At 34.6% G+C, this 21,700-nt stretch overlaps 3 protein-coding genes across 4 annotated transcripts; 2 read left to right on the top strand and 1 right to left on the bottom strand.

Annotated features, from left to right (window-relative positions):
- Positions 1-278: 278 nt before the first annotated feature.
- saraf (store-operated calcium entry-associated regulatory factor) lies at positions 279-6,352 on the top strand. The gene is made up of 6 exons (XM_079897117.1): positions 279-558; positions 2,888-3,066; positions 4,126-4,612; positions 4,979-5,147; positions 5,845-5,942; positions 6,116-6,352. The coding sequence occupies exons 1-6, from the start codon at positions 486-488 to the stop codon at positions 6,139-6,141; spliced, it is 1,032 nt and encodes a 343-aa protein (XP_079753243.1). The 5' UTR covers positions 279-485; the 3' UTR covers positions 6,142-6,352.
- A 1,180-nt stretch (positions 6,353-7,532) lies between these two features.
- On the bottom strand, positions 7,533-10,210 carry pla2g12a (phospholipase A2, group XIIA; the record flags this gene model as incomplete). The annotated part of the gene is made up of 4 exons (XM_079897152.1): positions 7,533-8,085; positions 8,742-8,907; positions 9,044-9,120; positions 9,988-10,210. The coding sequence occupies 4 exons, from the start codon at positions 10,208-10,210 to the stop codon at positions 7,967-7,969; spliced, it is 585 nt and encodes a 194-aa protein (XP_079753278.1). The 3' UTR covers positions 7,533-7,966.
- On the top strand, positions 10,193-21,700 carry xpa (xeroderma pigmentosum, complementation group A). 2 transcript variants are annotated; one of them, XM_079897133.1, is made up of 7 exons: positions 10,193-10,260; positions 16,686-16,870; positions 16,992-17,102; positions 17,250-17,355; positions 17,560-17,725; positions 19,974-20,091; positions 20,343-21,700. In XM_079897133.1, the coding sequence occupies exons 2-7, from the start codon at positions 16,693-16,695 to the stop codon at positions 20,495-20,497; spliced, it is 834 nt and encodes a 277-aa protein (XP_079753259.1). In that variant the 5' UTR covers positions 10,193-10,260; positions 16,686-16,692; the 3' UTR covers positions 20,498-21,700. The 2 variants fall into 2 exon arrangements, with proteins under 2 accessions (XP_079753259.1, XP_079753258.1); XM_079897132.1 differs by lacking the exon at positions 10,193-10,260 and adding an exon at positions 15,628-15,791.

Here is a 21,700-nt window from a genome sequence, read left to right as displayed (position 1 = left end):
TTACTGTCCACCTCTGAATATAGTAATTTCTAATGGTCATTTCATCACAAAAAAAATAAAAAATACCCATAAAGTAAGACTACTACAGCTGGGTCAAATGCTAACAGGCGCGATTTAAAACAGTTAATAGCTAATGTAAATAATTAATAATTTTAGAGAGGATGCTACAGTTACTATTAGAAAAGAGACCAACATTTTTAGCCTCAAACATTTTGTCAGTCTAAAACTTTTCCGCTTTGTTATTAGCGGTCAATGGCATGTGATTCAAGACATCTTTCAGTGGATGGCGATAGTGAGAAGCTCCTAGCACCAGAAACACGGAAGCGGAAGTGTGATAAGAATGATGATGCACTGAGCTCTTACATTTGTTTACATCAGACTTTAATTTTACTTATTGGTAAAAGACACGTACTTGTCTACAGTGGGGCATTTCAGACCATATTACTCGAGGATAAAGAAGTGTTTTTTCCAGCTCAACCGGAGAAATGAGGAGCTCAGGAGTTTTATTACTTCAACTTTTGCTGTTGATTGTGCCTCACATCCGCTGCTGGAATGATGGTAATTTCTTTTATATGAACCACTATACAGTTAAATAAACAATCCTAATCAAATCAGAGATCTCAGAGAAGATAGAATGGTCAGTCTGAGTAAAATAAGTTTGTATTGGACTTACTTTATATTTGCATTGAAGTTTCAGCTTTAGTGGATGCTGTTAACTTAACGTTACCCAGCTGAGACACAATTATTTTTGTTCATTTCGACCTGAAGTTCACATTTTTGTCTTTTTTTTTTATACCAAATATTTTTTGGATGTGTCCAAAATGATCATTTAAGTTCATGTGATGATATTTTAGTAATACTACATAATAAGAAAAACAAAAAGAAAAAGGAAGACATTTTGTATTTGTATCTTAAATAGGACAGTTGGGACTTTTTTGCTAATACCTATTATTAGTATTACATAATAATGACGAAAATGATAATAATTATAATATAAAGAAAAAGCAGAAGAAGAAAGTGGAAAATATCAATAAAATATGTGCATTTTTGTACTATATTTATTTATAATAAGGAGGATGTTTTTTGGGGTGTGGCACATGTGTAAATATATTATATTTTATTAATATTTGATACTAATAATAAGAGGAAGAGAAAACAGGAAAATATAAATGAATGTCCATTTTTGTAATATATCATAAAGAGGACAGTTTATGTGACACAATTGTTGGTTGTGTGGCCAATATGATAATATAAATATGTGAAGATATTTTATTAATATTACGTAAGAAGAAAAACATCAATTAAATATGTACATTTTTATAATAGGCTGTATCTTAAAGAGGTGCTTTTATATGACACAAAATTGATGAGGTGTGGCCAATATGATAAATATGTGATATTTTTTAATATTTAATAATAACAATGATAAGAAGAGAAAATATAAATTAAATATATACATTTTTGCAATATATCTTAAAGAGGACAGTTGGTGCTTTTATGTGCTACAAAATTTGGGGGGTGTGGCCAGACTAGAATAATCATATAAATATGTAATTATTAGTGCTGTCAAACTATATTTTTGTTTATATATATATATATATATATATATATATATATATATATATATATATATAATAAACAAAATTTGTGTAAATTTACATATACACACACACACACACACACACACATATATATATATATATATATATATATATATATATATATATATATATATATATATATTTACATACACACATACACACATATATACAGTGCAATGCATAAGTGAATACACCCATGCTAAAGTTGACTAAAAAGAGGAATAAAAAATCATATTTTGGAAATTGAACGTAATGCCTTAATTAAAAAAATTAGGAAAAATCCAACCTTTAAGGACACCAATTTTCTTTGTGAATGAATAATGTATCGTAAATAAATAAATGTTCTTCCTTAAAATACAGGGTGCATAAGTGAGTACACCCCTATGTTAAATTCCCATAGAGGCAGGCAGATTTTTATTTTTAAGTATTTAAAAAAAAAAAAAAATTTAGGATACTATGCATCCTGATAAAGTTCCCTTGGCCTTAGCTTTTAGGCTAACTGAAATAAAACCATGCCAATCTCTAGGTATGGTGAAGGCTATGTGATGATGTGGGGCTATTTTAATTCCAAAGGCCAAGGGAACTTTATCAGGATGCATAGTATCCTAAAAAAAATAAAAAAAAAAATACTTAAAAATAAAAATCTGCCTGCCTCTATGGGAATTTAACATAGGGGTGTACTCACTTATGCACCCTGTATTTTAAGGAAGAACATTTATTTATTTACGATACATTATTCATTCACAAAGAAAATTGGTGTCCTTAAAGGTTGGATTTTTCCTAATTTTTTAAATTAAGGCATTAAGTTCAATTTCCAAAATATGATTTTTTATTCCTCTTTTTAGTCAACTTTAGCATGGGTGTATTCACTTATGCATAGCACTGTATATATATATATATATATGTGTGTAAATTTACATATATATATATATATGTATGTAAATTTACATATATATATATATGTGTGTGTGTATGTAAATTTACATACACACACACACATATATATATATATATATATATATAATTTATACATAAATACTGTATAATAATATATTTACGCACATATATAAACAAAAACTTATATGTAAGATGCAATTAATTATGATTAGCCTAATCAATTTGACACTAACAAAAATATAAATATATAAATGCAAAAATAATACAAACCAGAAGGAAAATACAAGTGTAATATTTCATTAGCTTTGTATCTTTAAGTGGGCAGTTCGGTGCAGATGCAGACAGACAGATAAGAAGAAGTAATAATACAGTGTTTGTTCCTTCAACAGACGCGGTGTTACTGCGTGATGTTCAGGTGCTGACGCTCTACAGAGGACGCTACACCACTGCACGCCGCTCCAGCCCCGTCCTACAGCTGCAGTGTGCTGGAGGGACCGCTGGCTGCGGGTCGTTTGTTCCAGAGGTGGTGCAGTGTTACAACAGAGGATCAGATGGCATAGACACACAGGTCAGGCTCAAAAATGTCCCTCTTAAGTACGCAGGGTTCTCAAGTTTTATCAAAAGCTTGGAGTGAGATCACATGCGGTTAGGGGAGGAGCCCTAATGGAGCCCCGCCCCCACCTGTCCCCGCCCCCCAATTTTACCCATTGTTCATAATTAACCAGCACAAATTGAAATGATAAATGACAGAGCAATTCATCACATAAAATATACTCTTTAATGTTATATTTCAAAATTACAAATATACAAAAATTATTAATATAATCTGGCAACCTTTTTAGGGGGCTTACCCTTTGGTGCCCAGAATGATAAAATATCTTTGAAAAATACAAATGCAATGGCAATGATTAATGTATGTTTTGACAGGATATAAAATATTACCCAGAGCGCTCTGCTTTAATACATGTAGCCTTAATGTAACTAGAAATACTATTAATACAGTATAATATATAATTTAAAATAAAATGAAGAAATACATCTTCATTCCTTCCCATACCCACTAACATTTCCTTTAGTTTCAGATAACGTAAGCTAGCCAAACTGAGCCAAAGCTTCTGGCCTGGTTGCAAAGTAGATGTAGAGTTTTTGACTGCATCAATAATAATGTATACGATGGGCTATATATTAAATGTTCTAGCCTAAAAATGTTAGACGAGCTTTCTTCCAACTTACCTTCTCCATCATTCACGAGTGTTCGCGCGATGTTGTTGGTTACCTAGTAACGAACGTACGGTGGCCGAGAATGTTCCGTCAACTTCCGTGTGTTCGCGCATCTATGTTGCCTAGTAACGAACGCAATCTGACAGAGATACGTGCTGGCGGCAGGAAACTTCACTGTGTGTGCCCGCGCCTCGTATACAACATTATATATAAAGCTTGCAGGACAACTTGATTGGCATTGCCTTTTCAGCGTGAGAAATACACGGTGTGGCGTGTGAACTGGTTGAATTACGTGTGTCTCACGGCCAAGACTTGAGAACCCTGAGTACGGTCGGTAACTGTCTCGGACCTATTCATAGTATGTTTTTCTCTCTCTCTCTCTCTCTCTCTCTCTCTCTCTCTCTAGTGGGAATGTAAGGCTGATATGGACAACTTGTACAGGTTTGGGCGTGTGGAGGTCTCCTGTGAGGGCTATAGCAGTCCTAATGATGCCTATGTCCTGAGAGGCTCATGCGGTCTGGAGTACACGCTAGCGCTCACGGCAGAAGGGAAGCAGCAGAACACTCATGGCTCGTCTGGCTTCTCAGGCTTTGCCTCTAACTTCTTCCAAGGCTTTTCCAATCAAAAACAACAGCATAGAAGAGACCCCTATGAGCAGGCTGGCAGCCAGTATTCCTCCCAGAACAGCCCGTCTGGCGATGGAGTGGGTGGGCTGATAGCAATAGGCTTCCTTTTGCTGGTGGCATATGCTGTATACAAGATGTTTCTGTGCAGTCCTTCTCACGGCCACCAAGGTTACAATGGAGATGGGACTCGGGGATTCGGCGGGGCCTCGGATAACAGCCATGGCATGGGACCGCCACCTCCTGGATTTAAACCAGATTATTACTCAGGTAATAATGTATTCAAAGAGCAAGAGTTTGGTGGGAAATTGTAATAAAGGATCAGGTGACACTGAAGACTGGAGTAATGATGCTGAAAATGTAGCTTTACCGTCACAGGAACTAATTACATTTTAAAATATTGATTTTTAGAAAACGGTTATTTAAAATTGTAGTAATATTTCTCAATATTACTGTTTTTTGATCCAATAAATGCAGTATTGGTGAGCATAAGCGACTTCAAATACTTTAAAATATTTAGGATTCCAAACTGAAACTGTAGAGTAGGGACCATAATATCCTAGTGTGCATAATAACCAAATATGCATATTTATTTGTGGCTAGTGTATAAGTTTTCCGTTTTGTGGGTTCTCTTAGAAGACCACTCCAGCTCAAGGCCGGGGTATGGCTTTTCCGATGCGTACACCAGACCTCAGAGTTCCTGGACCGGTTTCACTGGTGGAAACAGACCTGGTGGAGGTGGAGGTGGATTCTGGACTGGAATGGGCACAGGTGGAGTTCTTGGATATTTGTTTGGGAATCAGAGGTAAGAAAGCTAATTTTTCACACATAATTTGCAACAGTTTATACAGTTACACAGAAGTCACTTTCAAACCGAGCAGCTTTTCAATTGGCCGGCCAACCAATTAGAAGTCATTGTGAAATTCCTGATGCCATGGATTCTTATTTTTGTTGGCCAACCCGGAAGTTAGCATCACTCTGGTTCCCTCGACGAAAACCCAATAAGATATATCACATAATGTAAGCTCTGTGATTAACAAAAGTTTGTTTAAATGTTTTGTCCATCAAGATAATTTTCACAAATGAACACAAAGCCTAAATTCAATAACCTTAGGCTATATACAGTATCATTTTATATCGTAGAATAAAACATGTAAATCTCTTGAGCTTGTGTTCACCAGACCTTATTTCAGGCTTTTAACTAAAATCACATTGACTTCGGGACGATGGAACCGGAAGTTTTGCTAACTCGTTTCTTTGTTTTGGCCTACAAAAATACGTCTTCCCTGCACCACTCTATTCGCCCAAGAAAATTCCCAACTATAGTAAATGTGACCACACCTTAACAGTATTCATCTTTTATTTAATGGCATTGGTACTGTTTGCAACTGTTGTTGTTAATCATGATAGTTTGGATCTTGTTTGTATTTTTGGTAAGATTTATATTTGCTAACAACAAATATAAATCTAACTGCACTAATGGACTTTTATCTTGATCGTAGACGCCAGCCACCAATGGGGTTTGCTAGACCATCTTATTCCAACAATTCTTCTCCTTCTCCTGCACCAAAAACAAGCTCAGGAACACGAACCGCCTCAGGTAAACTCCAGCAAATAATAAAGCTATAAACCCTAATATTACAGATATTAATTGTGCTCTTGTGGTTTTATAAAAGCCATTTTCCCGAGGCTGCATATTGAATTGAGTAACCCATTAGACATCAATTAGAAATGTGTTTCGGTGATATATAATTATGGTGTTTTCTGATGCAGGTTTTGGAGGAACTAAAAGAAGATAGATGAGATATGAGCGTCTACTCTCACAGCCTCAGTTCTCAGATTGGACATGAGCAACAGGCACATTACAAATATTTACAACTTTTTCTTCATACTACTGTTCATTCATAACCCAGATGTTGTGTGACCAGATGTAGCACGTTATTGATCTAGATTGGTTTGTTGCTGTTCTTTTTTCATACTGGGTTTAACTATGGATAAAAAACAAACAAACAAGTGATTCTACTGTATATCAAGCATTTATTGCAATTTTTTTTCTCAAAAGAAAAATGTTATTTGAATGTTTTAAAATTTAAAGGCCTTTATTTTCCATATAATTATATTTCTGTAAATATTTAAAGTCAAAATGAACCCTATTTACTTAATGCAAGTGCTTGGTCTTATTCTGCAGTGATTCAATATTATTCCAAAGAAATTTTTACTTTATTATTACATGTCTTTTATTAAATGCCTTGAAATAAATGTCATCAGAATTTATTCTGGCATAGAAATCCCACTTTTGACTATCTTAAATAAGTCCCTGGATAGATTCTCATTGAAAATTCTGTTTTATGGTAAAATAATAAAGTAAAATGGCATTTTGTTTATGTTGACTTTATATCTTCATAAAAAGATATAATCGAAATCATGTTCAATATTATTTTTTGTGTGTGTGAGTGTGTGAAATTAGCTGTTACTGGACCTACTGTGAAAAAGTGCTTAAACCATTGGCTATCGTGAAAACATGCAAACTGATACGTTAAGGCATAAAGATGTCAATTTGCTTACTCTTGTTACTCATTGTCTTTAAATTAAAATTCTGATTTGGAAAAGCTTTGACTGACTGTACTGTGACATTCCTAGTAAGTTATTTAATAATCATGTCAGGGTGATGTTTGTAGGTAAACAGGTGTGTAGACCTTTTGAAGGTTGTCTCAATTAAATGAGCATGTTCATACTAAATACAACTCTACATAATGGCCTGGTTTCACATACAGGGCTTAGATTAAGCCAGGATTAGGCCTTAGTTAAATTAGGACATCTAAGTAGCTTTGATAAATGTGCCTGTGCCTTAGGAAAAAAAAAAAAACATTACTGATGTGCATCTTGATACAAAACAATGGCACTGACGTATTTTAAGATAAGTCAGTGCAAGCTGCTTTCAGTTGAAGCAGCTCAAACAGGCATTTTAGTCTGGGACTAGCTTAAACCTTGTCTGTGAAATCAGGGGTATGTGTCTACTGCTATAGTCATGATTCAGATTATGAGCGCATCAAGGTTTTTCACTTGATGTAATATAAAGATTCTTTTCAGGTTTAAAATCGTAACTATTTTATCTCATATCAAAATATCACATTTTATATTTACCGTACTGTATCTCACCACTGGTGTCCAAAGGTGGTATGATACGCCGGTACTACCAAAAAAAACCCACCTTTGAATCATTTCATACTAGTTTAAGTAAATACTCATTTTAGGTTACAGAAGAATATAACCATAAATTGATTTCTTTTCATGTCACTTTATTTGTATTCACTATATATGTATATGAATATATATATATACACACACACACACACACACACACAAAAAAGGTACATCTGTATTTATATTTATATATTATATTTGTAGTGTTTAGAATCACATTTTATACATTTACAAATATAAAAATATATATTATATATTTAGAATCACATTAAATAAATCTCACTTATTTTGTAATTACAAAATAAACAACTGACATCGACATTGCAATGAACAAATACTTAAAAAAAAGCCCAACATAAGATATTTTACTGCTGCACCCTGAGACAATAACAATCGATCAGCAGATCTCATATGAAGTGTTCACAGATCAGCCTTCTCCTCAAAGTGACAAATACAGGATGATCTTTGGCTGTCCAGGTAAGGCTTACATCCCAAGTGCATGACAGTATCAAACAGCACAGTCACTGCTGACTCACAGGCTGTGAAAACATATGGGTATAAAGGTTTTACCTCAGCATAATGTCCAAGAAATACAGTAGGATATAATAGGCCAGCTATACATAATCCTGCAAATGGCAAACAATAAGTAAAATAATAGATATATAAGAATTAACAATACTTTTCCATTTTTCAACATTTACTAATACATTATTAAAATCAAATGGTGTATTTGTTAACATTAGTTAATGCTCTTGTGAACTAACATGAACAATTTTAGCTAACATTAAAAAACAATTAATAAATAGTGTAACAAATGTATTGCTCATTGTTAGTTAGTTAATACATTAACTAATGTCAACAAATGAGACCTTACTGTAAAGTGTAACCAATAAAACAAAATCTCTAAGTCTGACTTTTTACAAGTTTTATAACCCGCAATTGGCTTTTTTTCCTCCGAATTGTGAGATATACTCACAATTGTGAGTTATAAAGTATGAATTGCAAGATAAAAACTCGCAATTCTGGAAAAAGCATTGATAAACTAGCAACAGAGCGAAGAAAAATCATAATTGCAAGTTTGTATCTCACAATCTCAGACTTTTCTTCTCAGAATTGTGATATAAACTTGCAAATACTTTTTTTACTCTGTGGTGGAAACAAGACGATACACAATATTAGCAAGACTGTCAATTACCTTGAACACTTTGGGACAAGCCCAGTGTCGTTTGTAAATTCTTACAGATGTTCTCCAGACAGACCTGGAACTGCTCGTCACAGTCATGTTTCTTTCTCCCGCAGGTATCATAGCATTGATCATGCTCATTACAGCATCTGGTCAAAGATGGCATCCCAACATCAAACTGCAGTCCACCAATGAGAATATTAAAAGAGTAAGCATTTAAATCTCAGACAATTCATGAAAGCCACAAAGCAGCAATTTCAATAATAGCTAGCTCCTACACAACAACAGAAGTGAGTGCATGTGTCCCTCCTCACCTGAAATCCAAACAGTGGGGAGCCACATCCATTGGGTGGAGCGGATTTGTAGTTGGGGCGAGGAACTGGTGAGTATCCTATAAACAGTGTTGCTTAAGTTACTCTGAAAAAGTAATTCATTAATAGCTACTAATTTCATCTTCAACCGTGTAATTAGATTACTGTACTACTTATCATCTCTTACCAAAAAGTATTGCATAACTTATTACTTTTCTAAATCCTATATCAACCTCGCCCAGTCGAACAATACAAGGGTAGACATGAAATTGCTCTTTTAATTCTTTTAAATAAATAATATAAAATTGCATAAATTATTCTTGAACTGACCAAAGTATTTAAAGGGAGAAGGTTACAATAAAATACATTTTATCATATTCATTAGATGTTAAATTTTTGATGTTAAATCTTATCCACTATTGTTTTATATAGAATTGTTTCTATATTCTGTACAGTACTAATGCAAAACACCAGAAGTAGCTGTAAATAAATTACAGAAAATTAACTTTCCCTTACTTAATATTTCAAGGGAAAAGTAATTAGATTATAGTAATTAGTGACACAGTAATGGGTTACACCCAAGAATTAAACCAAACTAATGACGATGTACGTCTATTATGTCAAACACCTTCAACGTTGAATTATATATACTTATTTAATTATACACACACACACACACACACACACACACATATATATATATATTAAAAACGTCATATATAGTACAACTTTTTAATAAATATATATTACATATATTAATGTTGTAATATATTACAAACATTAATATACATGTTTATATTAAACATTAAAAACGTCATATATATATATATATATATATATATATATATATATATATATATATATATATATATATATATATGACGTTTTTAATGTTTAATAGATCAGTTATTGATGTCTAATCTCTCTTATAAATATGACCAACGAACCGTCGCTGCACTTGAAGTGACACCGTCCGTCTGAACCTCCGATCAGGTCCAAAGCCATGTTAAGGTATGCGTCCACGCTGTGAATCCCTTGCCGGATGGATTTTAAGGTCTTTCTCCAGTCTGGAGGTTTAATTTCTTCACTAAATTCATCAGTTTTAACCACATCCATCAATACTCCAACAGAGAGCATCAGTGTAACGCAGGAGATGACACGACAGGGCATAGTCCAACAAATGCCACTTTACAGGCTAACGTTACCTCTACAATCTATCTGTAAAGTATTTGTTTTATTTACGTTTCCAAAAAGAGCACTATAATGTTTAAATAGATCTGCGATAATAAGGTTGTTTTTGCTAATAGAAATAGTTATCAATAAAGTACGAGTCGGCGACAGTATTTACTTCCTGCTGATGTATGAGCAGATTTCTTCTTCTACTACCTACCTTTACTTTGAATGGCGGTTGGCAAACTAACTGGCGCAGTTCCGCCATCTACTGGACATCTATCTATCCATCTATCTATCTATCTATCTATCTATCTATCTATCTATCTATCTATCTATCTATCTATCTATCTATCTATCTATCTATCTATCTATCTATCTATCTATACATGCACCCATCCATCTACACATCCACCCATCCATCTACACATCCACCTATCTATCTATCTATCTATCTATCTATCTATCTATCTATCTATCTATCTATCTATCTATCTATCTATCTATCTATCTATCTATCTATCTATCTATACATGCACCCATCCACCCATCCATCTATCTATCAATCAATCTGTTATTTACTCAAATAAAAAAGAATATAAAAATAATAAAACATTTAAATTCATAAATTAAATAAAGAACAATAAAACAACTTTATGTAAATAGGCTATCTTAAAGCAATTAGTATACTAGGCCTAAATATATATAAAAGGATATAATTTAATAAAATATGCCTAAATATAATAATAAAACGTTAAATTCATAAATCAAATAAAGAAAAACAATAAAGATTTAAATATATTTAATGGAAATAAAAAAATAGAAATAGATTTTGTAAAAAAAAAAATATATATATCTAAAGCTATTATTATTTAATAAAATAAATATAATAATAATCATCAAAAAAGTGCTTAAAATTATAAATCAAATACTAAAATAATTTAAATATCTTCTGAATGTATGGAACTCCACATATAAAATATATGTGCCTTATTTAGGGAAGTCAAGGTTCAGATAAAAGGCACATAAATGCTTTTTAATAAATAAACACATTTTATTAATGTTTCTCATGGTTCAAGGGTTTTTTTTTTTTTTTTTTGGAAAATAAATATTCTTAAGGACATGGACCCACTCACTGACTAGCCTTGTTCTTGAAAATAAGAAGAGTTTGGAAAGGGAGACTTGAATACCTTTCTTTACTTAGCTCCGCTTCGCGTCGGGGTCCCGTTCAGCCTGTCGGGGTTGTTATTCGCTATAACAACCGCCTCGCTATACATTATCCCTTACAGTTCTCTTGTATCAAAAAATAAAATGAAAAATAGAAATATTGGGAAGAATAGAAAAAATAGATATAGAAAAATAAAACACGCAGGCATAGGCTATCAGTAATGATTTGACGCAAAAGCTCCAAGCACAAATAATCGACAGGGAATGTCTAGTTGCCCATGTCATTGTTCAGGAGTTCCTAGACAATTAACCTTTAAAAGAAATATTTTTTTCAATCTTTTCTTAAAGGAGACATATCATGCTTTTAAATCGTTCCTTTTAACATATAAATCATACATTTGTAGTCTATATAAAGCGGAACTGCAATGCTTGGGTCTGAATTCCTCATTATTATAGCTCCACAGGCCCCCTTTCTACCCCTTTTCTGATGTGCGTCTGAGAGCAACTCGTTTTGCTGCGGTCTCTTTAAATACAATTGAGACACTTCATACCCCGCCCCCTCTCCAGTTTGCAGAGGTGACACTTGGTTCAACTCCACCCCGTTCGGCCATTTTTGTAGTTTGATAGCAGAGATACGATTATAGCGGCACTGAAACTTTTTATTCACTCGTTATTAAAAAAATGTCAACAACGGAAGACTTGTCCAGCCAGCCTTACATGTTCGAGCCAGAGTCAGACCCGGAGCGAGATGAAAATGAAGACGACGAACCTGCAGAACAACATCTTCATATGGATGTATCGCAATGGTGTGTTACTGTATTTACACATGAAACTTTGGTCTTCCGACCTTTTACCACCGTGTCGATTTATTTTGATTAATATGTGCGAGGGAGAGAGAGCAAGACAGCGTCTAGTTTGGAGACGGTGTCTTGTTTACACTTTCGCCTGGCTCCGAAGAGAGAGAGAGAGTGCGTGCGCGCGACCGGGTCTCTCTCTCTGCTCCTTCTTTCAGTTAAACATACGCCCTGTCCACAGTCCAGGGGCGGAGTGGCAATCGGGAGAGTCGGGACTTTTCCCGGTGGGCCGGTAGTGTTTTGAGGCCGCGAGGGCCGGTCTGATAATAGTTATACATTGCGAGTTATTTTAGCAACACCGTCTGGCGGCCTGATGTGTGGCCGCTTCTCGCTGGTCAAACTGTGCAGCCTCTCTGCTCAACACAGTATATAAAAGTGCTCAAACCGTTCGGCAGGTCCAACCATGTCTATAGACCTTATGCGCCAGAGAAACAAGGGCGCCGCCATCTTTGGAAAATTGTCTTTTAACTTCCGTTTTGCGGTCGCTCTGTATATTTATATGGCATTTCTGTCCAGGAGTAATTAGCTTTTTAAGTGGATTTACTTAATGTAAAGTTAACGAAAGTTATCATGAGGACTGTAATGTTTAAAGCAGATGACTAAACAAATGTAAATCGACCGGGAAGATTTTAAAACGAGCCGTTCATTAATAAACACGCAAAACGCTGTGAAAATACAGACCGGAAGTCAAAAGACAATGAGCGCAGCGCTGAAAAGGGGCGGAGCTACATAAGGTCTATAGGATTTTCAAAAACATAGGGGGATCAGTGAGCGGCCCCTCCCAAAATCGGGTCGGCCTTTGATGTAAAAAGCCGCCGAACACCTCTTTTTCCTCGTCACGTCTTGGAAGTCTAACGTCCGTGAGAGTGAGTTAAATGATGGAAAGGCAAAAAAGAAAACTGAAAGGTGGAGCTGAGCATGGGCGGGAGGGTGGAGCTGAGCATGGGCGGGAGGGTGGGGCTAGCAGGTGCTTCAGCACCCCCAAGAAAGACCAAAGCACCCCCAAAAATAATTTCTGGAAGCAATTATATTCAGGCTGTAGGCTCTATGGAAGCCCTGAACCGCATTTTGAAGCAAAAAGAAAAGAAAACTTATCTTGTTATTTCGAGATATTAAGACGTTATTTCAACATAATATCTCGTTATTTCGACATAATAAGTCGTTATTTCGACATAATAAGGGGGCATTCTAATCTGCATTAAGCTACATTAAGCTTTCTTATAGGCCTAATGGTTTTCTATGGGAGGAAACGTGTAATTAAACGTTGCGTTCATATTCTGGGCTCATCTGATTTTTAGTACATAGCATTTTTATGATTTTAGTATCATAATGATTAATAAATGCACGCACAATTATCCGTGAACTTGATTTGAACAAACGCCTTTCAACTTGTGCAAAATTCAGAATTAAATGAATGTGCAGCAATTTGCACAAATAGAGAGTCTGTAGGCCTACTGTTGTAGCCATTAAATAAGCGCGTTTGGTTTCATATTTGTTAAAATATTATAATGGCATTTATTTTCCATTTATGTTTATTTATGAAAAGTGAACAGCACAAGTAAGATATGATGATGTAAAAAAAAATGTAGGAATAAATGATGCGCTATATCGAGAGACTTGGAGTGGGTGGGTCAGACAGACATGATTTTGACCATTTCATTAAGTTTTGTTTTGTAGAAAACCTTTCATTAAAGTGAATTTCGTTTTGTATAAATTGTATCTTAATTTTAATCATTTTTTTATCAACCAATTTCCTGGATTTAATAATAAGCAAATATAACAAACAGACAATATAGCCTAATCATTGAGGCGCCCGCGCGGTCAATTGCATTGCACGTTAACTGAGCGCATCTCATCCGAACTAAATTAACGAAACTCAGTGAATGCCTCACACAGACATGAGAAACACATCAAATACACAAAGCTTGAAATATATTTAAACGAAATAATTCAAAACGAAAAGAAAAAGGCTACTCTCTGATAACGTAATCATGCATTTCTCTCTATAGGCGCGTTCACTACGAATATGGCGATCGTCAACTTCATCTTTGCAGCCGACACCCGACACTGTCAGAAAACACTAATTTATTACTAAAAATCAATGCACGCGTTACCGGATTTACAAATGCACATCTTGCTTGTTGCACGCACATAAATGTCGAAATAACGAAATATTATGTTGAAATAACCTTATTAGTAGGCTAATAATAGCCTACATCTTTTATAATATTTGATTGAATGCTGAATGTTGCGCTTGTTCAACGAGCAAGGTGTCGTGTCACCGTGAAAATGCCATGGACCCTTTTCAACAGGGTGATGATGACACGTTTTAACGGTCATCATCCGCATAAATCCTGGAAAGTTTTTTAATATTTGCAAAAAAAAAAAAAAAAAAATGTATTTACATTTATAACACTATTTTATATTATATTACATTTAATAAAATTACAAAAAACGAGTTAATGCTGCTGTGAGGGTTTCTAATGCTGCGTCTGTGGGAGTGATGACAAATTGACATATTTCTCTCTTCTGAGTTCTTCTGACTGCCGTTATCCATCTCTCGCAATTTTTTTACTCTTTTAGAAAGTTGTGAAAAAACTATAGAGGAACAAAAAAAATCTATTTAATATTCTCTCATTCAACACTATATTTTTTAGCAAACGTTGTGTTTTTTTTTTTTTTTTTTTTGTTGTTGTTTTTTACCACCGAGGGCCGGCGGTCTACGAAATTTCCCGGTAGATTTTTTGGTCCCACTCCGCCCCTGCCACAGTCTATGGCCCTGTCACAAGCGCGGCAGTTCATCTACATTAGACGGTGTAAGGAAGCGTGTGGGTTACTACATCCAACAACCGAACATTTTAACTTACCCTCTCGTAACTTCTGCATCTTTTAGCTTGGACTACAAAATTGCAGCGAGAAATAAAAATGGCGGATTGCTCGAAGTGTTGGGCTGGAAGTCAATGTCCTTATTTGGCAGTTCCGCTGCAAATACTGTGACGTAATAGTTCACAAAACGTCATAGATAACAGAAAAATCTGAACAGGTTGAAAAATAAGGCCAAAACAGAATATAAAGATATCAACGAAGCACCTGAAGAGAATAATTTCAACTTTTCTGTACTTATAAACACTCCAAATATACAACAAAATGCATTGAAGGGCTAAAAAAGTGGATTTAGCATGATATGTCCCCTTTAAAGATCCATCGTTATCAGTGTCAAAATGCTTCACGAAATTAAACCATAACACGTATTCTGTGTCCCCGGCTTAACTTGTTGCTACGTGCAATAATATTAATGTTGTTACATCTTTACATATCAAAGTGTAGCCTATGACATAACATAAGTTGTCGACGGATGCTGCAAACGCTTCAAATGAAGTTCGTCTCAGCTGCTGCGAAAGGACCGATAGATGGCGATGTTGGACTTGTGGCTCAAAATATCCGAAGAAGAGAAGGACTGGACGGCACGCTCGTAAACAGAACAGAAACGCTGCTGGACTGTCATTTTTAATATTCTATTTAATTCCTCATTAGACTATAAAAAACAGAAACGGTTTCCGGTAAGACGTCGCTTTATAGATTAATTGTCGTTAAAAGTTCCGAGCTCTTTGCTTTCTGTATAGTAGTAACCAACTTTAGTTTATGTTGCATAACTTACATATATTATTATTACCACTTTAAATTTACAAAATATTCAATTTGATTTGTGAGTTCTCTAATATTGTATGTATTTTTTCATTTATTTATTTGTATTGATCTGATGAATTATGATAATCTACTCAACTATAGTTTATGCTTTATACATATAGTAGTAATATTGTCACTGTAATTTTATAATATATTTAATTTGATTTGTGATTTCTCTAATAACACACGTATGTACTTATTTATTTATTTGTATTGATCTTATTGCTTGTGTTAAAATCTTAAAAGATCTTGATTTCAATCTTGATATTACAGTGTTTTATTGTGAAAGGTTTTTCATCTTGGTCGCTGCTTTATTTCCAAACTGTAATTTCTATATGAATATGTTTTAATTGCTTACTTATTCTTTTATTTTATTTTTTTTATAATAAGGCCTGGAGCTCTCATTGACACTGACTTAAACTTGAAACTATAAACTTTTAACCATGCCATATTTACACTGATTATAAACTATAACCTCTTAAACATTGCCATAGTTGCACTGACTTTAAATTATAAACTCTTAGCTCAATATTTGCACTTTTGCATATTTGTACCATTGCCTTAAAAGGTATTTTCTATGTGTATTTTTGGTGCTCTTATATCCTGTATCCTATTATGTTGTAAGTTATGCACCTTCCTGCCAAAGTAAATTCCTTGTCTGTACAAACATTCATGGCGAATAAACCCCCATTCTGATTCTGATTCTGATATTGTGAAATAAATGAATGAATGAGTAATTTTTGTTTCCAAACTGGTATTGTATATAGACTGATCATGGATGTACCAGAGGCCAGTCATTCTCAAGAAGCACCAGCAGATTCTGTAAACTCTTCACACGAGTCCAGCGTGTCCTTAACGCCGCACATGTTGGCCAAAATAGAGCGGAACAGACAACGGGCGTTGATGCTCAGACAAGCCAGGCTCGCCAGTAGACCGTCTTCAGCTATAGAAGGCATGTGTTTGGAAACTGTACAACACATACAGTACTTGAAATTGCATGAATTTCACTTATTTAAGATTGTGTACCTAATTTGATCATGTACCATTGTTTATAATAATCTGTCTTCCCTCAGGTGCTACTTGCGCTAAAGTGGCAAAAACTATAGACTCTGGTGCAGGGTTCTTTATTGAAGAGGAGACAGCAGAGGATGAGCAGCAGGAAAAGAGAGTGGTCCAGCAACCAGGTGACCAAAAATGGCATTTGTTTTAAATATCTATTTTAATTAGTGCTTTAACAAAAAATGCATGCTTAATAACCATGTTACCTGCCCAATAGACATCCTTTATAATACTGAGTGACAAATTACATTTTTTTTATGTGTGTGTTTCAGCCCCAGTGATGGAGCCTGATTATCTGATGTGCGAGGAGTGTCAAAAGCCATTTATGGACTCTTATCTCAGCAACAGTTTTGATTTGTCTGTGTGTGATAAATGCAGGTATGTCATCCATTCTGTACGTGGTCACAGTGGGTTAAAACATACTGTTAAACTTGTTACAGAGAGTTGGTGTTGTTTTTGTCTCAGTATTTCAGTTCCGTTACTTTATTGTGTTTCCTGTGCACCTGCAGTTCAACAAGTGCTCAAAACAAGTACTGTAATGTGTATGCGCAATTCATTTTATAATTGCATATGTTTGCATAGAGACAATGAAGTGAAGCACAAGCTAATATCTCGCACTGAAGCGAAACAGACTTTCCTTCTGAAGGATTGTGATCTGGATAAGAGGGAGCCACTGCTGCGATTTATCCTGAGGAAAAATCCTCACAATCCACACTGGGGAGACATGAAACTCTACTTAAAGACACAGGTAGGTTCAACACATCCTCAAGCCAGAGCTGGAAATATAACCTGATCTCACTCAACCCAGTTATTAAACTCAAATCACTTCCCCTATGCCAAAAGGATAAGTGAAATTAGTTTTTGTTTGTTTTTGAAAGAAGCTCCTATGATTGCCAAGACCGTATTTATTTGGTCAAACGTATAGTAATATAGTGAATAGTGCGGAAGAGGATTAGGGCCAGGCAATAATAAAAAAAATAAAACCATCTCGAGATTAAAGTCATTATAATGCGAGATTAAACTCGTTAAATTTCGAGAAAAAAAGTCGAAATACAATCTTGAGAATAAACTCATTAAATATTGAGAATAAAGTCGTTGTGTTTCGAGAAAAAACTCGTTAAATTTCGAGAAAAAAAGTCAAAATACAATATTGAGAATAAACTCATTAAATTTCGGGAATAAAGTCGTTGTGTTTCTAGAAAAAACTCGTTAAATTTCGAGAAAAAAAGTCAAAATACAATCTTGAGAATAAACTCATTAAATATTGAGAATAAAGTCGTTGTGTTTCGAGAAAAAACGTTAAATTTCGAGAAAAAAGTCGAAATACAATATTGAGAATAAACTCATTAAATTTCGGGAATAAAGTCGTTGTGTTTCTAGAAAAAAACTCGTTAAATTTCGAGAAAAAAAGTCGAAATAATCATGAGAATAAACTCATTAAATTTCGAGAATAAAGTCGTTGTGTTTCTAGAAAAAAACTTGTTAAATTTCGAGAAAAAAAGTCGAAATAATCATGAGAATAAACTCATTAAATTTCGAGAAATAAAGTCGTGTTTCGAGAAAAAAAGTCGAAATGAAATGTAGAGAATAACGCATTCGATCAGTGTTCATTGCATAGCCTACTGATAGAGGACATGGCAGAGTTGGATCACTTTGTTTCTTTCAGTAACAAAGAATAGAACATTCTTTCTTGGGTCTAGGTCGGCTATCTTTTTAGAAGAAAAAATCAGTCCAATTTGCGCGATGTACTCGCTTTTGTCCAACATGAAATTCATCGAGGTTTCGTGGTTTCCCAGGATTCCCAGGAGACCATAAGACACATTATTAAACTTGTTGATCCTCAAGGTGTGGAATTTCGACGAAGGAGAGTATAGGCTACACTTGCGCTGACCCAAATGCACTGGCGGACAGCTATGATAAATTAAAACCATACGGCATGCCATTAATGGCTGTATAGATGGTTACAGTCGTTACATTCTGTTGTTGTACACAACCAACAACGATTAATAATGCGTCTTATGGTATCCTGGGAAACCACCAAACCTCGATGAGGTTGATATCAGTATGAACACTGATCGAATGCGTTATTCTCTTCATTTCATTTCGACTTTTTTTCTCGAAACACGACTTTATTCTCGAAATTTAATGAGTTTATTCTCAAGATTGTATTTCGAGTTTTTTTCTCGAAATTTAACGAGTTTTTTCTCGAAACACAACGACTTTATTCTCGATATTTAATGAGTTTATTCTCAAGATTTTATTTTGACTTTTTTTCTCGAAATTTAACGAGTTTAATCTCGCATTATAATGACTTTAATCTCGAGATGGTTTTATTTTTTTATTATTGCTTGGCCCTAATCCTCTTCCGTATAATAGTATTGTGAAATATTTGTACAATTTTAATGAACTGTGTTCTATTTTAATATATAAAAAATAAAATATATAAAATTAATTTATTCCTGTGATGGCAAAGCTGAATTTTCAGCAACATTACTCCAGTCTTCAGTGTCACATGATCCTTCAGAAATCATTCTAATAGGCTGATTTGGTGCTCTAGTAACATTTCTTATTATTTTCAATGAAAACAGTTGTGCTGCTTAATATTTTTGTGGAAACCGTGATACATTTTTCTGGACTCTTTGATGAATAGAAAGTTCAAAAGGACAGCATTTATTTGATATAGAAATCTTTTGTAAAATTATGTATTTGCTGTCACTTTTAATCAATTTAATGTGTCCTTGTTCTTTTTTTTCCTATTATTATTCATTATTATTTATGCATTATGTGCAAACATATAACAATAATTACCATTACTATATTTATAAATTAACTATAAACCCAGAATAATAAATGCTGTAAAACATATTTTTCATTGTGTTGATACCTAATGCATCAAATCAAGTTTTACAATATCGTGCAATTGTTTTGTGAATTATTTTGTTTGTTTGGTTTGTCGATTTTTGTATACCATGTTTTATTATTTATTGAATGTTAAGGTGGAAAACCGCTCTCTGGAGGTATGGGGCAGTGAGGAAGCTCTGGAGGAGGCCAAGGAGAGTAGAGAGGAGAACAGGGAGGTTCAGAAGCAGAAACGCTTTAATAAAAAGGTTAAAGGTATGAAAGCTGACCATCCTAGTGCATTACTTTTGGACGGTCAGAATCTTTTTCCACTTGAAAAGGTTGTACATTTAGAGAAATGAATAGTAATCAAAAATAATCTATATTTTAAAATTCTCGTGAAACAAAATCATTCTGTGCACCTTCAAATGAATGAATGAATAAACCGAGACTTCATTTGGTCACATGACTACATTTGGTCACAGTGTGGAATTATACATTTCTGTCAATCTTCGTCTGGCTTCCAGAGCTGAGGCGGGCGGTAAGGAGCAGTATGTTTAAGAAAGATACCAGTATCCATCAGCATGACTACGGCCCTGAGGAGATTCTGGACGAAGAGGAAGATCTCTACAGGAAAGTGTGTCAAACCTGTGGACACGAACTCACTTTTGAGAAAATGTAAATGCGTCTTCAAACCACTGCACAGGGAAGAAGCAGGGTCCGGATGCAGGTCAGTGAAGAGTAATCCCGATCACGTTTCTGGTCCTCGACACATTCCTTTGGCTCACAGTCCAGGTACCAATACAGGTTCGCATCAGTTTTCATGAATGGAGTTTTCACTTGAACTTATCCAACACTCCTGTCCTAACCAACATAGTGGCGCTATGTAGAATGTAGAAGCATGAGCAGTAGTGTTAGATTAGAGTTTGCTGCACTAGATTTGATCACAAGAGGGCACTGTAGAGCTACCATTTTGAGAAAACTGCAATCAAAATGATAGATGACGTAGTTTTTGTCGTTTAGGGAAGAGTATACTGTTGAACATGTTTTATATCTGTGAAATGGAGAAGAAAAAAATACTAAGGAAATATATTAAATATTACACCCTTTCAATTGTGTATTTAATATTTATGACTTGACTACCAAAAACCTGCTCTTTCACATGTGAGATTATCATAAATGACGAGGCAAAAACACCAAACTGGTCCAAAGTTGAGCTTGCAACAGGATCTCGTTTCTCAGTCTCCTACCTCGTAAAGTCCACTGCCTGTTTGTTCGGCGAGGGATTTTGATGATTCCATACAGACTGAGAGATTCTCTCACGGTGTTGTGTTTCAGTCTCTGTGACTATTGAAAGTATCCGACAAGGAGCACAAACACACTCTTCGTCCTCACCTTTCGTGATACTTTTTTGCTGTATTATAAATAATGAATTTAGTCTATGAAATGTTTGTAATAAATTTTTCACAAATTAGAAAATGTTTTTCCATTCTGTGTTTACATTGTCCATAATCAGCTTTTATTATCCGATGTCTCAATGACCACAAACATGCATATTATTATTCTTCAGGGACGCATATGATCGGACCAGCGACCGCATGCCCACTTTTCTCATGGAAAGCTTGTGTATGCGAGTAAGAGTGAATGTGTGATCGTTCCTTTTGTCATGATGTCCACTAAGGCAGGGTTACACATGCCTTGCATTGCTGTCATAATTTTTGTCCGCCCTATATCTTGTTAGCTTTTTCGTCTCTATCCCATTTTGGCCACTGTAAAATATGACCAAACGAAGGACACCTCCAGTTTATTTTATGATAACCTTCTAATAATATAATACAAATGTATACATTTATTATTGATGTCAATGAAAAAAGTTGTGCTGCTT

This window comes from Squalius cephalus, assembly GCF_949319135.1.
Source record: "Squalius cephalus genome assembly, chromosome: 2".
Taxonomy (NCBI): domain Eukaryota; kingdom Metazoa; phylum Chordata; class Actinopteri; order Cypriniformes; family Leuciscidae; genus Squalius; species Squalius cephalus.
This window is presented reverse-complemented; position numbering and strand designations above follow the sequence as displayed.

What these genes read in the sequence shown, in the direction of transcription:
- xpa (XM_079897133.1), top strand. Translation starts at nt 16,693, where the DNA reads ATGGATGTACCAGAGGCCAGTCATTCTCAAGAAGCACCAGCAGATTCT. An exon ending in GAGAGTGGTCCAGCAACCAG is followed by an intron (nt 17,103 to 17,249) that starts GTGACCAAAAAT and finishes TGTGTGTTTCAG; the next exon opens with CCCCAGTGATGGAGCCTGAT. An exon ending in CTTTAATAAAAAGGTTAAAG is followed by an intron (nt 20,092 to 20,342) that starts GTATGAAAGCTG and finishes TCTGGCTTCCAG; the next exon opens with AGCTGAGGCGGGCGGTAAGG.
- saraf (XM_079897117.1), top strand. Translation starts at nt 486, where the DNA reads ATGAGGAGCTCAGGAGTTTTATTACTTCAACTTTTGCTGTTGATTGTG. An exon ending in CAGATGGCATAGACACACAG is followed by an intron (nt 3,067 to 4,125) that starts GTCAGGCTCAAA and finishes CTCTCTCTCTAG; the next exon opens with TGGGAATGTAAGGCTGATAT. An exon ending in AGGAACACGAACCGCCTCAG is followed by an intron (nt 5,943 to 6,115) that starts GTAAACTCCAGC and finishes TTTCTGATGCAG; the next exon opens with GTTTTGGAGGAACTAAAAGA.